The 14,322-nt window shown below is 46.7% G+C and overlaps 1 protein-coding gene across 3 annotated transcripts in view; it reads left to right on the forward strand.

The window, feature by feature from the left end:
- CNTNAP2 (contactin associated protein 2) overlaps positions 1-14,322 on the forward strand; it is a 3,301,953-nt gene that overhangs the window by 1,978,348 nt on the left and 1,309,283 nt on the right. For all 3 annotated transcript variants that reach the window (XM_069648309.1, XM_069648308.1, XM_069648310.1), the window contains exon 11: positions 14,128-14,234. In XM_069648309.1, coding sequence (XP_069504410.1) covers positions 14,128-14,234 — 107 coding nt within the window. The remainder of the gene's footprint in view (positions 1-14,127; positions 14,235-14,322) is intronic.

The raw sequence follows: 14,322 nt of genomic DNA on the forward strand, positions 1-14,322 counted from the left end.
ACAAGGAGTCACACCATGCACGCTCTCCCCACCCCGCTACCAACAACGGTCTCGCGGCCACTAGAGCCCCAGTCCAGCTGAGCACTACTTCACAAGTCACCCCTACAAAAGTAAGTCAACCCTGTGTTCAATCTGTGACTGCCCATTCTGTAATGCCACCCAATATTTTGGTATGCACTGCTGTTACTGCCCCATTCTGCCACAATGCTGATATTTGTACCCTTGCTAATGCTGAAATTTGTGTGACTGCTGATACTGCCCCATCTTGCCACAATGTAGATATTTGTACCCCTGCCAGCAAACCTAGTCAACCACTATATACTATGAACCTTGCTCTTTCTGACCACACTCATAGTCCCACACATATCTTACAGCAACCCTCTCATAAGGCTTGCACTGCAGCCAGCAAACAACATAACTTCAACAATACTCAGGCTGTGCAGATTTCTTCCGACATCTCCAACACCAACAATTCACCCAATAGCACACCTTAAATGCACACTGATTAACGCACGCTCCATTAATGCCCATGCACTAGACATCCATGACCTCATATCAACACTTGACCTGGATGTCCTCATGATAACCGAATCATGGCTTCATGAAGCCTCAGGCCCTGCACTCTAGCCCTTCCGCCAGGATACACCATCACCAGACAAGACCGCACCACCTTAGGCGGAGGAGTAGCCACTATAGCCAAAAACGCCCTTGAAATTAGGAAAACAGACAAAGGCAACATCGAAAACAGTGACTACCTGCTCACTAAAATCAAACTATCAGACCACTGCACTGCACCATCACACTGCACCTCATCTACCGTCCACCTGGTCCCATAGGCGACTTCCAAACCACCCTGACTGACCTCCTCTCCGACAACTTGAAACTCCACACCAAAGCCATACTACAAGGCGACCTCAATCTAGGCCTCAATGATGACAACGATCTTGCAGCCAAAACACTCAACAGAGCACTCAAAACCCTCGGGTTTACTAATACCATCACCACTCCCACGCACATACAAGGTCAATCCCTTGACTGGATAGCTCAGCATAACTACCCTATCTCCATCACTGCTAACACCCCCATCCCATGCTCAGACCACCATGCTATTCAATTCAACATCCCCACCACCAGGAATAACAAAAATCCTGAGCCACCCATGCCCAAAGCACTCACCAGAAGCTCCAGGCAGCTCATCAAGGACAACCTTATTCCATTCCTAGCCAGGCCGGCATTCAGACCCCCTTTTTCAGCTGATCCTGATGTCCTAGCAAGATCCTACAACACAGCCATTAAAGCAGCTGTCGAAGCCATTGCACCACTCAAACCACGCAAGGCCAAGCCTACAAGCCACACCAATGCTTGGTTTACCACAGACCTCCTTGTACTGTGCTCTGAGAAACGGGCAGCACTGACCCTTTGGCAAACCACACGCACGGATGAAGCAAAACTCAACTTCAACACCAAAACAAAAGAGTATAAAAAAGCTATAATTAGGGCTAAAGCCATTTCCTTCGAACCCAGAATCCTAGAGGCACAATCCAACACAAAAGAAATCTTCTTGATTTTCAGAGACCTCGAAACTCCCACACCTACACCTCAGAACTTCACCAAAGATAAAACTTGGTGCGATGACATCCAATCAGCTATGGACAATAAGCTCAATACCCTCCAAACCAAAATTCAAACAACCAGGCAAACACTCAACATCCCGACCGCCAACAGCACACACCACCCCCACCTACGGCATCAAATTCTTTCTCCTTTAAGGATATAACAGAAACTGATCTAATCAGCATTATGAAAACCATCAAGCCATCTAATTGCAAAGGAGACATATGCCCAGCCACACTCATCAAAGACTGCACAAGCCATCTTGCCCCCTTCCTCACAGCCTTTGTTAACGCCTCATTTGCCACAAGCAAAGTCCCCTCTTGCCTGAAGGAAGCCTGGGTCCGCCCTCTCATAAAGAAGCCCTCCCTCGACCCTTGCATACCCAACAACTACCGACCCATTACCATGGTCCCCTTCCTTCTCAAAATCTTGGACAAGGCTGCATACACGCAGTTGCAACAATTCATTGAGGAAAACAAACTTCTCGGGCTGCGCCAATCAGGCTTCCGCCCAGTTCCTCACAGGGACTGAGTCAGCATTACTTGACCTAAAAAACCAAATGGACGACGCAAGAGATAAAGGGAAACTCACTCTTCTCCTCCTTCTAGATCTATTGGCGGCCTTCGACCTCGTTAACCACCAAGTCCTATGCCACCACCTATCCACTACAGGTAACCTCTCTCCTATTGCCACAGCATGGATCTCCTCTTTCCTACAAGGAAGGACCATGCAAGTCTTCTCAGACCTTGCCTCAGCCTCACCCACTGTTATCCTATGCGGTGTTCCGCAAGGCTCTTGCATCTCGCCTACCCTCTACAACATCTTCACTCAACCCCTATTCCTCATCCTCGACTCCCTGGGTATCTCGTACACTAACTACGCTGACGATACCCAGATCCCCCTCACCCTAACAGGAGACTATGATACCGACTCTAAAACGCTTAACAACATCTACAACACAATTCAAGCATGGATGGCAACCAACGACCTATGCCTCAACTCAGACAAAAAAGAACTTCTCATAGTGGGCTCCAAAGAGACACTCAAGAACCTTGACTCACAGTTCACCCACTTTACAATCGACAGCATAAAAATCCCAGTGGTCAATGCAGTAAAGACACTGGGTGTCTATCTGGACAGGTGGGGCCAGCTTCCCATACCTAGCTGCACTACACTGGAATGCCCTACCACCACCCATGCGAGCAGAAGTCTCTCACCTAGCATTCCGAAAATCTATGAAAACCATGCTCTTCAACTGACGTTTGTAAATCTAGCCTGCACCCCGCCTTCACTGGAACGCTTCAAGGTGCCCTAAACATAAAATCTTTTTGAATGATTTTGTAACAAATACTGTGCAACAAATTCTCAATGTACAACAATTTCAGCATATACCGTCATCTGACATGTAACCTATGTATGTAACCTTGCGTAACTAAGTCTGCCACAAGTAACAGTGCCATGATGGCTTTGGGCTGTTTGTGCGCTATACAAATGTAAAACGAAATAATAAATAATAATAATAAATAATACCCTCTGGTCCCTAGATATGATATGATAGCTTATTTATAACGTGCTTAATACCCAGAGGTTTATTAGCGTGGACCCAGGGATCGACCCTGTGTTTATCTGTGTCGGTTTGTTTCCAAGGCGAGCATGTTGCCCCTCAGCTATCCTCCTGAGACTGACTAACTGTTCACAATGTTGACCACCACCTCATTGTCAATGTTAGAATTCACTTTTTTGGTCTGTAAATCTCCACCCCACAACTCCAGTGCCACTAGCAATGGGAAAAACTCAAAAAAGGCTATGCTCCTCCCTCCTCTCTGCCACTGCTCAGGCCACTTTTCTGCACACCACTTACTCCTCCAGTGCACTCCAAATCCTCCTGAAGCTGCTGCGTTTGAAAAAATGTGAATTTACCATGCAACTGGGTCCCCTGCAGTCACATTGTCACTGCATTGAATTCTTCCACAAATCTTAGCCAAATCTTGCAATTCTCCCTGACCACTCCTGAAATCCTCACCCTGTGTTGTGGATACCTCTCCCCGTCATAGAACGTGCCATGTTCCTGCAAAATGTGCGACCCGAGGCCACCACCCGACATGTGATATTCTGCATGTCCACCAGATTCATTTTGTGGCCCGCTATCGCCTTCTCCAGCCACGCTACAAGTCTGCTCACCTTGTCGTACGGCAAGCCTGAGGTCATGGCCACTGAATCCAGTTATATTCCTTAAAAGGTCAAAACCACCACCGGCCCTTCAGTTTTATCCTCCGCCAATGGCCTTCCCAAATCCTGCATCAATGTCTGAAAAACCTCTAGCATTCGCTGACATTTTTGCTCTTTGCCTGCCCCACTGATGAAAAGAAAGTCGTCCAAATAATGCAAAGCTCCCTCAAAACCAGAACTATAAGTAAAAACCCACTGCAGAAAAGAGTTAAAATGCTCAAACAATGCACATGAAACTACGCAGCCCATTGACAATGCTTTGTCAATGTAAATCTGACCCTCAAACTGCATCGCCCTCACCAATGCCCCTGCGGACACCTTCTCCATCTCCCCACCCACCACAGGTGCCCAACACCCCCCCACTGTGTGTACCCCACCTAGTATCAAGCCTGACCCATCCTGCTGACCATTCCCGTTCTTGCTCACCTCTTTCTGTCCCGCCGTCACCTAATCGCGTCATCCTGGCATCATCCTGGCATTCACACCACCACTCCGCTTTTCTTTCCTCAACGGGCTCCTACTGCGGGGACAAAAAACATCAGCAGAGTCTCCAAGAAAATGTCCCCGCTGTCTTATTGAACTCTTGCTACCCCCAGCCCCATCTTCCCCTTCAAACCTTAAACACCCCTGTACCTTTTCTGTCCCAAACAACTCACCTTGATCCTTATCCCCCACCGCAAAAATGTTCCTCTCCAAATTAATCCTCCCCCGCCATATAACATTCATGTTGCGAGTGCACTCTCGTGCCATGCAGAAACACATTGGGCGAGCACGGGGAGTCCACCCCGATGCTCCTGTGTCATCTTCTCGGTGGGGTCGCACCAACCCCTACCTGCTCTTCTCTTCTCTGGGGTGAGACTTTCCCTCATCCTCCCTGTGCCCTGTCGTGCTGGGGGCTGTACTGCACCCTCTAGGCTGTCCTCTTCTACCTGCCAGAGGGGCCGCTCTCAAACCCTCTACGTCCACCTCTTCCACAATCATGGGGGCTGTGCCTTTCCCTCCGTGTACCACACTGCTTTGCGGGGAGGTCGCTCAATAACTTCCCCATTCTTCGCTATCTCCCGGAGATAGTGTCCTCCTCCCCCCCCTGAACTCTTCTGCAGGTATTTTCCAACGCGGCTCCTCTGTAACGCTGCACCACTTCAGTCCATCCCAACCCTAACATCCTCACCAACTTGCCCGGTGCCCACCTCCTCCCCTACTCCTTCTCCAATAGCACCCTCACCCACCCCATTTGCTCCCGGCCTGCTACCTAACACACTGCGTCTGCTCCCCTACTCCTATTTTGTCATGATCATGGGTCATGCCCCTAGATTGGCCCCTAAACATTCTTGGGCCGTTGCTTTCCGTGCTTGGGCAATGGGTAAGAAAGAATCATGCCCAAGCTGTGCAGAATGAGACATTTCCTCATCACCCAACATGGCTCCTAGTGGGGTTTATGGGAAGTGGCAGTGAAGGTCTAGTGGTTCACACTCACAGCATATTTAAGCCCCTCCCCTTTCCACCTCCACGCTTCGCGTCGTCTGCTTTTCGCAGTGTACGCTTATCGCGGCGTCTGCTCCTGTCAACAGAATCTTCAGCAACATTCTTCAGAACCCGAATTTCTAGTGTTACTTCACAGTTTCCCCTTCTGTAGTTCTAGTTATTCCCTCAGTTGTAAACCCGTAGCTTTCACACAAACATTTTCATTTGTCCGTTCCTGTCAGTGGAATCGAGTGTCTGACATCATTCCTGTCAGCAGTCACTCACCGCAAGTATTGTTGTGTTAGTTTGTTAGCACGTGCACCGTTGGGGTATTTTTCTCTTGAAGGTGTGTTGCGCAGTTTTCAAACTCTGGGGTTCTATTTTGAGGTACGGTTCGCCAGTTGTTACTAGTTGTCTGGCGAGTGCGCATAAAAGTATTGTAGAGTTTCTGTCATAGGGATTGCACAGTTATTGACACTTCCTCACAGAACGCTCTCACATTGTTGGTTTCTTGGGGAAAAAAGATATAGGGTTCATGACTTGTGTGCTTTTAGCAAGGAATCCTTAAAAGGGGGGAATTGTTATTCAAATCCTTGAATGTAAAGCATTTCTACATTGTCCCTCATTCATCCTGTGTTGTACAGCATACCTTCCCTGGGTCGTTCTAGTGCTTCCTCATTCTACCGTACCCTTACACTGGTCACACATTAAAGAATATTACCTTATCTCCCTCAACAATCTCCACTCTTCAGAATAAGCACCCCTTCACAGTTGCAGGATGGAGAGCCCACCATTAACTAATTAAAGATTAAGGGTGACAGAACTTGATCAACCAGAGGGAGAGTGAGTCAGGGAGAGAGCAACGCAAACTAATAAGAAGGTTAGACCGACATCCCGAAAAGGTGCTCCTGCTGAGTTCTGGAGGTAAGCGTTACATATTTGCCCTCCTGGGTATATCCCTTGAACATATCGTCCTTAATCAGTAACCTGTCAAGAAAAGGATGGGATGCAGAATAACTCTTACACCAAATAATCAGACCGACTAAGGAAGTTGGCAAAGTCTCATTCGACTCTTTTAATATCATTTGTCTAAAACAGGGAGTTACGATGGACATCAATGGACGTTTGATCATGCTCTCAGCGCAAATCACATCAAAACACACTTAAGTAGTAAAAATATGTCATAAGTGATTTCATACTATGTGACAAATAAGAAAAACCTATGGGGGATTGTGGTTGGCACAAGGGGAATATCTAAGTATACCTTCTATAGGGACTGGGATTGTCATAGGACATCTACTGTCAGGTGGACAACTTAAGCCTGCTTCTAGTGCAAGTCATCATCAACACTTATTAAGTACACAGAATACTACTGGTTCTTAAACTATAAGGCCCTTAGTTAGATGGCCCTCTACAATTGGATGGCACACTCGTGCCATGTCTGGAACATTCGGCTCCTTAGCAGCACGAAAGCTCATACCCAGGTGCCAGGAGGTGGACATGACTTTGCTTCCCACCCAATTAGCCCCACATCTCTCATCGCCCATGCCTTCTGCCATGCAGAGTGTCTTTGAACTTTGTCTTGCAGTAGATTCTCTTCTCTTGGAAGTAAAAGGGAGTAAAGGCACACACTTATCACAGTTTTGGTTTGCATGACCAACTCCTATTTCCACCCTTGGCTCACGTGACAGGAGACCACATTTTGGCCCATTTTGCAGCATTTAATTGTCTTGAATGAATAAACTTGGCACTCATGGTGTTCTTTCTTTGCACCTTAACACAGGATGATTCAGCATCTCACGGTTTCTGTTATTCATAGATAGATAATCAGTTCTTGGCTGCTTCAGCTTTGATACCAAGCCAAACAGCTTCACCCTTCAAGTCTGCGCTCTTCTGCTAATTCTTGGCTGCGACACACACAGCTCTCAATCCTTCTTTCTGCGTGGTTTTGAACTTGCTAAAATTGTGACACTGATGTCCAGACACTATACAATAGCGGCTTTGCTTGCAGTCTATTCACTACATATAGCGAACTTCTAAGATTACTTACGTTGCTGCAGCTGTACATTTATTGAACGGCTTGCATTTTCTGCAGTGTGTCACACACAAATGCAATCTTCTTTTCTGCATAATGATGTTAACTGGATTCCTTATCTCGTCATCAGCTTCTATAAAGTCCATACATTTTCTTCTTCTTATCTTCTTAGTGCATCACTCTCGCTTCTTGTGACGTCACCAGCTACTCTTTTTCTTGTTTTCATATTCCATCTGGGATCTTCTCCAAGAGATTGTCATCTCTTCAGCCATACATCTGGAACGGCTTTCTTAATGGATACCTTTTCTTGAACACTCCTCGCGGTACGGTCACAACTACTGGTGTCAAGCATGGTGTAGTTTCAGGCTTCCAACATACAGGCATTAGGGGGCGGGACTTCCTGCAGAGGCATTTGGCTGCTCCTCTACACCCTTCTACTTTTCCTGGCTCCTTTCTCCCATACCTCTCCCCTCCCTGCTGACAGGCTGCAAACCACTACCGATGCAAGGGCCCTGTCTGAAGGCGCTCTGTGATCTGGCCTCCCCTCCCCGGGCCCCTTAACACCCATAACCTCTTCTACTGCCCCTTTAAGCTGAGCCTTTGAGGCCCTGCTGATAATGCTAAGCTCCTCCCTCAATGATTGAGCATCCACCAAACCACCTGACATAGCCCCCTGTCTTGCCATCCTGCTCCGAGACAGAACTTGAGCCTTTACTGTTGACGCCCCCCCTCAGAGAAAAAAACTCATAAATGTCTACTTACAAAACCTGGTAGGCTAAATCTCCTTGCTCATGTTTATGTCCTGTATGTTTGCAATGCACAGTACCTTAAAATATTATTCCCAAATACCTGTGTATCCTTATCTAAAAAATACCCCTGCCTGGATCCCCACTCCCCTTACAATGCTTACTGATAGCCACCAGCCCAACTGGCACTAAGGAAGGCAGCTATTCCTATATAAAAATCTACTCAAATATGGCCTGGTAGTGTCCTTTATTTAATAATTATTCTTATTTCCTTTTTTTTCCCCCGCCACTCAAAAAGGGCCCCCACCTCCAGATGTAACAGGATAGTGCCTTGGTGCTCACAACACTCCCCTTAATGCGTCACAAGGAGCGTGAGAGGCGCGTACCTCCCTGCCCCTAATGGCTGAGCCGAGCACCACACTCCCAGCAACCGGAGACAGCTAAAAGGATCCCAGCACTGACGGAAACATTCAGCGTCCTGTGAGGCCTCTCCCGGGCCTTCCTAGAAATGCGCCCAACCTCCTTACCCCCACACTACTAACAAAATGGTACAAGAACCAAAGGGAAGGGCATGGAGCAGAAATCCCCCGTCCCTACCTAATGGAAAAGAAAATGACGGAAAGAGAGACCTCCCGCTTTAACAGGTAAAAGGAGTAGCAGTGCTTTATTTACAACACAGCCTGTAAAATTATATATCATTTTAAAAAAAGAGTTTTTTAGACAAGACCTCTGCCAATCCACCCAGCACCCCACTACTATCTCAGGCCCAACGGGCGCCCCACACCCTCACGGCAGATAAGGCTTGGGAGCAGTGACTGAACAAACGCTATATTTCCAACCGTCGCTTTCTCCTGAATCTTCCATGCCCCCATTTATATCCGGGCACACTGCGCTGTATGCGCAGGCCAGCTTGCTGGCCTGTGCAGCACCCAAAACTACCCTGCTGGGAAATGCTTGCATGCCCCCCCCCCCAGAGTGCTCATTCCAGTAGGCAAAAGCAGATGCTGTGCAAAGCATCTGGTAACCGAGATGACGAAAATCCACAGGAGTTGCACAGCTCTGCCCCATCCCTGAGGAATCCTGCCACAGTGAACTCTTACTAGTGAGCATGTTTAAACAAGTGTCAAAGTATGATGGAACAGCACGCTGTGCTTTGGCAAAATTAGGAGACCTCTGCTGTGGAAATGCACCATGCAGATTTGCTGTCAAATGTTTGTTATGTTCCATTTCAATTTTCTGTAACTCATAATGGCCATCTTGGTTGTAATTTGCCACATGCACAGCTGAAGACTGATATGTTTATGGAAGTCTCCTTGAGACTGGAAACAAGATCTGGTCGAGCAACCCATATCTGTGAAAGGGCCAATGGAGCAAGAGAGCTGAGGGTAGAGGAGAGGCAATGCCAATGTAGATAGTTGCTCTAGGAACAGACGGTCAATGGACGCACCGCTGACGGCATCCAGAGCCATACTGGAATCTGTCAGAGACCTCAACAAGCAAGTGGATGAGGCGAGGAACACTCCACGGTAGATCACAGAAGCAATTTGGGAAACATTGCAACAATTTAGGACAGAGAATGCCACTTTTGGTGAACCAGGGGCATACTATGATGACGCCAACCTATGGGCGACATCGGTATTTGGAATGCAGGTTGAATGTTGACTGCTGGAACTCCCCAAAATCAAGTAAGGGTTGAGATCTGTTGGGCCAGACTCTGTCAGCTGGTGGTGTGCTATCTTCTCTGAAATTGCACATCACTGTGCAGTCTCCCTAATATCCTGCACAATCTGATTTCCATCAAGAGGCTCAGATATTCCACCTGTGCTTGCCTCACATCTGCACGGGATGCAGAATTGTATAATTAAATCTTCACTAGTTCCTAACTTCATCTACGGTGTAACCCGAATCTTCCAAAGAGAACCCTGCCTGCAACCTATGAAGAAAGCCCACTTGTTTTACCGATGTTGGGAATCATAAGAAAAGTCCTCTTCGTGTGATGGTGGGGACTGGTGCTACATGCCCTGATGTCTGTGGACTAGAGTCTACACTGATACGGCAAACTCAAACAGTAGGGTCTCTTCTCACATAAATGAACCACTGGTGAACTGGGGTCGACCGGCCACCAACCAGACACAAAAACTAAAACAGATCACGTGGGTGAAAGCTCGTAAACAATACTGAGGGCAGACATGTTGTGGCGTAGCCTGTTGTCCCGCCTGTCTGTTTTCAAGGTCCTTTGCTTGTTTGTGTTACTCCCATGATGATGACAATAATTGAAACTGAAATCCTGATTTAATGCATCATTCAAAGCCACACATCATCATCACTCTGGAGTGAAGATGACACGTACAGTAACAACTGCTTGACAGTCCGCTCACTTCGATTAGCCTCAGGGAGCTTATCTTTGCTAAATGTCACTGAATATTTGAATGCTGATCAATGCTGCTAAATAACACGTTCGGCATTAGAATCTGTAAGTGTGCAGGCCGACATACATTTATCAAATACTCCATCAGATTGAACTTAACTATTGGATGAAAATCTATTTCAGCGTTTCTTGTTCATCACATAAAAACGCAAGCATTTGCATCGTTTGTTTAGCGCCATGTTATTTCCTCCCTTTGTTTTTCCTTATTGTCAGTATTTCAAATCGTTTTTCAAGGTTAACAGATGAAAACGAGCATGCACATGTTTTTCCTCACGATGAAAGAGAGGAAAGTAAGTCACACACATGAACAACACTATTTATTTTTGGGTTAAGTATGTAGTCGTGAGCTTGTATTCTTCTTGGTCTGTGTGGTCTTGTCACAGTAGGGCTGGGTTCACAGGGTCTTCGCAGTGATGGGCCACGGGTAGCGGTCGAAGGTGTTTGCAGTGGTGGCAGTGAGTCTTCTGATCAGAGGGTTCGGGTTCTGATCCAGTCCTTGGCAGAAGTTCTTACTCAGTTTCGCTAGATGTTCATCCAACATCTCGATGTCCAGGTCTCTGTGAAGGTCTGCTATCCTTGTGAAGATTGGAGCTCCAGATGATATCCGCAGGGCCTTGTGCTGGACTATCTGAAGACTCTTTCAGTGTCGCTCATGGCAGGTCATCCATGCTGGGGAGGCATACGCCAGGGTTGGTCTGAAGATCGCCTTGTAGACGTTGATCTTTGTCCGGAGGGGCATGGACTTGGTCTTCAGGAGTGGGTGCAGCGCTGCCATCTTTCCTGTTGCCTTCTGCTGTGCCAAAGGGATCCTACCCAGCAGTTTGGCCAATTATGACCAAATGAGGGTAGGACTAAACCTTATTTACATATGGTCTTTACCCTTCTGTCAAGACACAAGAGGCTGAAAGGCAATGGGTGGGCGGGTTTCCCAGAGAAATGCTAGTGGTTATGATTGATTCAAATCCTTCCACCCACCAATCACTCTTCAGTGTTGCAATTGCCACAATCCATAGCTTCTCTTCCCTGCAGTTCGTTTGTAAATGTTCAGGCACACCCAGCAGTCAGTTTCAAGTAGGCATCCGCCAGAAATGGTAGCTTCTGAGTCAGAGGGTTTTGAAATTTGAAGATGATATAGGAGTCAACGTTGCAGTCATGGTGGTTGAGGCTGTGGGGTTGAATCACAAGGGGGAAGAGGAAATAAGATGAGATAATACAGAAGAGCAGAGAGACTGATGCCCTGGGAAATCCAGCAGGGGATTGGACCAAGGGTAGAGTGAAAAGGAGAAGACAGACGATTTGGACTCTGTCGGAGAGAAGCAAAGAACTCCAGTCCTGACGTCATCCTTTAGCTACCCATCAGAGTCAGTCAGCTAATGGAAGTTGTGTGCTCTACTGTGCTGAGGGAAGCTGTTAAGTCGGGTGAAGGAAGTTGCTCAGTCGGGTGGAGGAAGTTGCTCAATCATGTGTTGCCTGATTCAGAAGCTCATCCCAGATGGAGATGAGTGCCAATTCAGTGTGTCTGGGCACGTGGAAGGCCTACCTGGGGTTCATCAAGAAGGTTTTGGGCTACCGAGGACTCCAATGGCAGTAGATAAATTGCTCTCTCAATGTGTTTGGTGACGTAATAGCTGCTGTCTTTAGCACTTCAGTTATTTGGGTTGCTCAAAACAAGCCTATGCTTCTTGGTGTCATGAACCATGAGTGCCCCCTCCGAGGGGCCCAGAATTTCATGCCTAAAAATAGGTTTTACTTAGGGTTTTCTGTACTTTAGAGACAACATAATTCAAAGCCCCACACCCAAAATAGGATGTACATATACAGGGCAAAACAGGATCAGCTTTGAAGGACGTATGCTTACATCTTAATTATGATCAAAGGGTTAATTTATTTATTTATTTGTAACGCGCCGAAGCTCGCAAGCATCAGGGCGCGAAAAAAGACACAAGGACGAAGATTAACGGGACGACACAAAAAGAGAGTAGAGAGAGGAGTTTGGATTGATGATGGTAATTGTGAGGTCTGCCAGAAGATTTCCTGATAGTAGTGAGGTGCCGAGGAGAGCTCCAGGGCCAAACCGGCTACTGTGGTGGATTGGAGGAGTTCCATGAAGAGGAAAGGTTGGTAGGCTTCTCCAAGCGAGAATACCTTCCTGCTTATGGTGACTAGTTCCCAGAAACAGACAGGCAATAAGGGGGCGAAGGCACTTAGTGTGGTCATGGTGAGATGAATTGGGAAAGAAGGGTTGGGAATGGATAGAAGCTCAGCTCCAAGGCAAGTGTCTAGGTCTTAACATTTCTTCTGGACTTGGCCTACGAGAACATCACACTGAGCTGGGGACGGGGATGTCAATAGTGGGTGCAACAGCATTTGTGAACTTGGAAGAAGGCTGAAGAGTTCCATGGATTCGCATTGTGCAGAAGCTAATTTGTTGGTGTAGCGCCATCTCCTGGTGTTCCAGATTGCTTGCCAGCAATGTGGGAGCTTATACAGGTCATTGCGATAGTCGGCTCATTCTAGGCCATTGTACTCATTCCATCTGATGAACTTTAAGAAAGAGTTTGAATGAGGGTGTGTCTTGCTGAATGTGTGGCCCCTTCCAGTTGGTGTAGGTTTAGGCTTCTCATGTTCCATACCCACTCTCTGGTTGACGGTTTGTCATGTTTTTCAAACCAGATGTTGAAATCCCCAAGGATGGCCAGCCTATGGATGGCTGAGATGGCTGCAAGCTCCAGAATCCCTGAGGCACCTGCAAAGGCAAGGCTGGGAGGAAGAGACATTTTGGAACCTTGAGAGTCAGATTGCACGTCAGGGGCACAGTGCATTGCTTATCCTTATTCGTGCCAAACAAAGAGGTGATGGCTGGATGGTTTAGAATTAATCTTAACCAGGGGCATTGCTCTGGGCAACCCTCCAGACCATCGTTCTTCTCCTGCTAAACCATTACAGAAAGGAGAAAGACCTTATGCAAGTCAGGCTTGGTTCCACCCCGAGGAGCAATCGAGCCTGAACTGTTAGGTCACATCCCTATTCATCACAATTTTGGTTAACAAAAATGCAAAAAATATTTACACACCCACTGGCGGAATTCAGTAGTCATGTCCTTGCAGCAATTGAATCCTGCGGTATTGTTGAGATCCCCTGGGATTTCGCCAGAGTGGTATCGCTCAACTTCTGCCATATCTGCTAGCAGGAATAATTGTGGCATATCCAACCTGTTTTAGAGTCGTTGTGTGGTTTCACTGCCTGTTATTATCAATACCAATACAGATGTCTGTCCTTTGGGTCTGTAAAATCTAGTCTTTTTTTCTGAAAGCCGTACAATAACAGAGATCTTAGCAAGGTGTTTCATGGTCATGTTTTCAGCCATTTCCCTGAGCTTGCTTTCATCTCTTTTAAAATCCAATATTTGATGACGAATTTACACACTTGCCATCTTTAGTTTGGACTGATTTTTTAAAATTAGTTTTTAAAATATTGTGATTCAATTTGTACCAACATTAATGTATATAGGAATGTAAAATGATGGTTGCATATATTTCTCCAAAACAAGACTAGAGATAGTGTGTATTTTTCACTTCCCTCTTATCCTATTGTTTTCTCACTTGGATCAGGTGTGAACCCAACCACTGTGAACATGGCGGCATATGCACTCAAACGTGGGACAGCTTCAAATGCAACTGTGAAGGAACTGGATACTCAGGGGCAACTTGCCATAATTGTAAGTTTGCATTTCATTAACAAGTGGATTGTTCTCGTTATAGGGAATTGTTGAAATAAGAGAGAGCATTAAATCTGTGTGTCGATAA

Source organism: Ambystoma mexicanum, chromosome 2q (genome assembly GCF_040938575.1).
Source record: "Ambystoma mexicanum isolate Mex_15411 chromosome 2q, UKY_AmexF1_1, whole genome shotgun sequence".
NCBI classification, from domain to species: Eukaryota; Metazoa; Chordata; class Amphibia; order Caudata; family Ambystomatidae; genus Ambystoma; species Ambystoma mexicanum.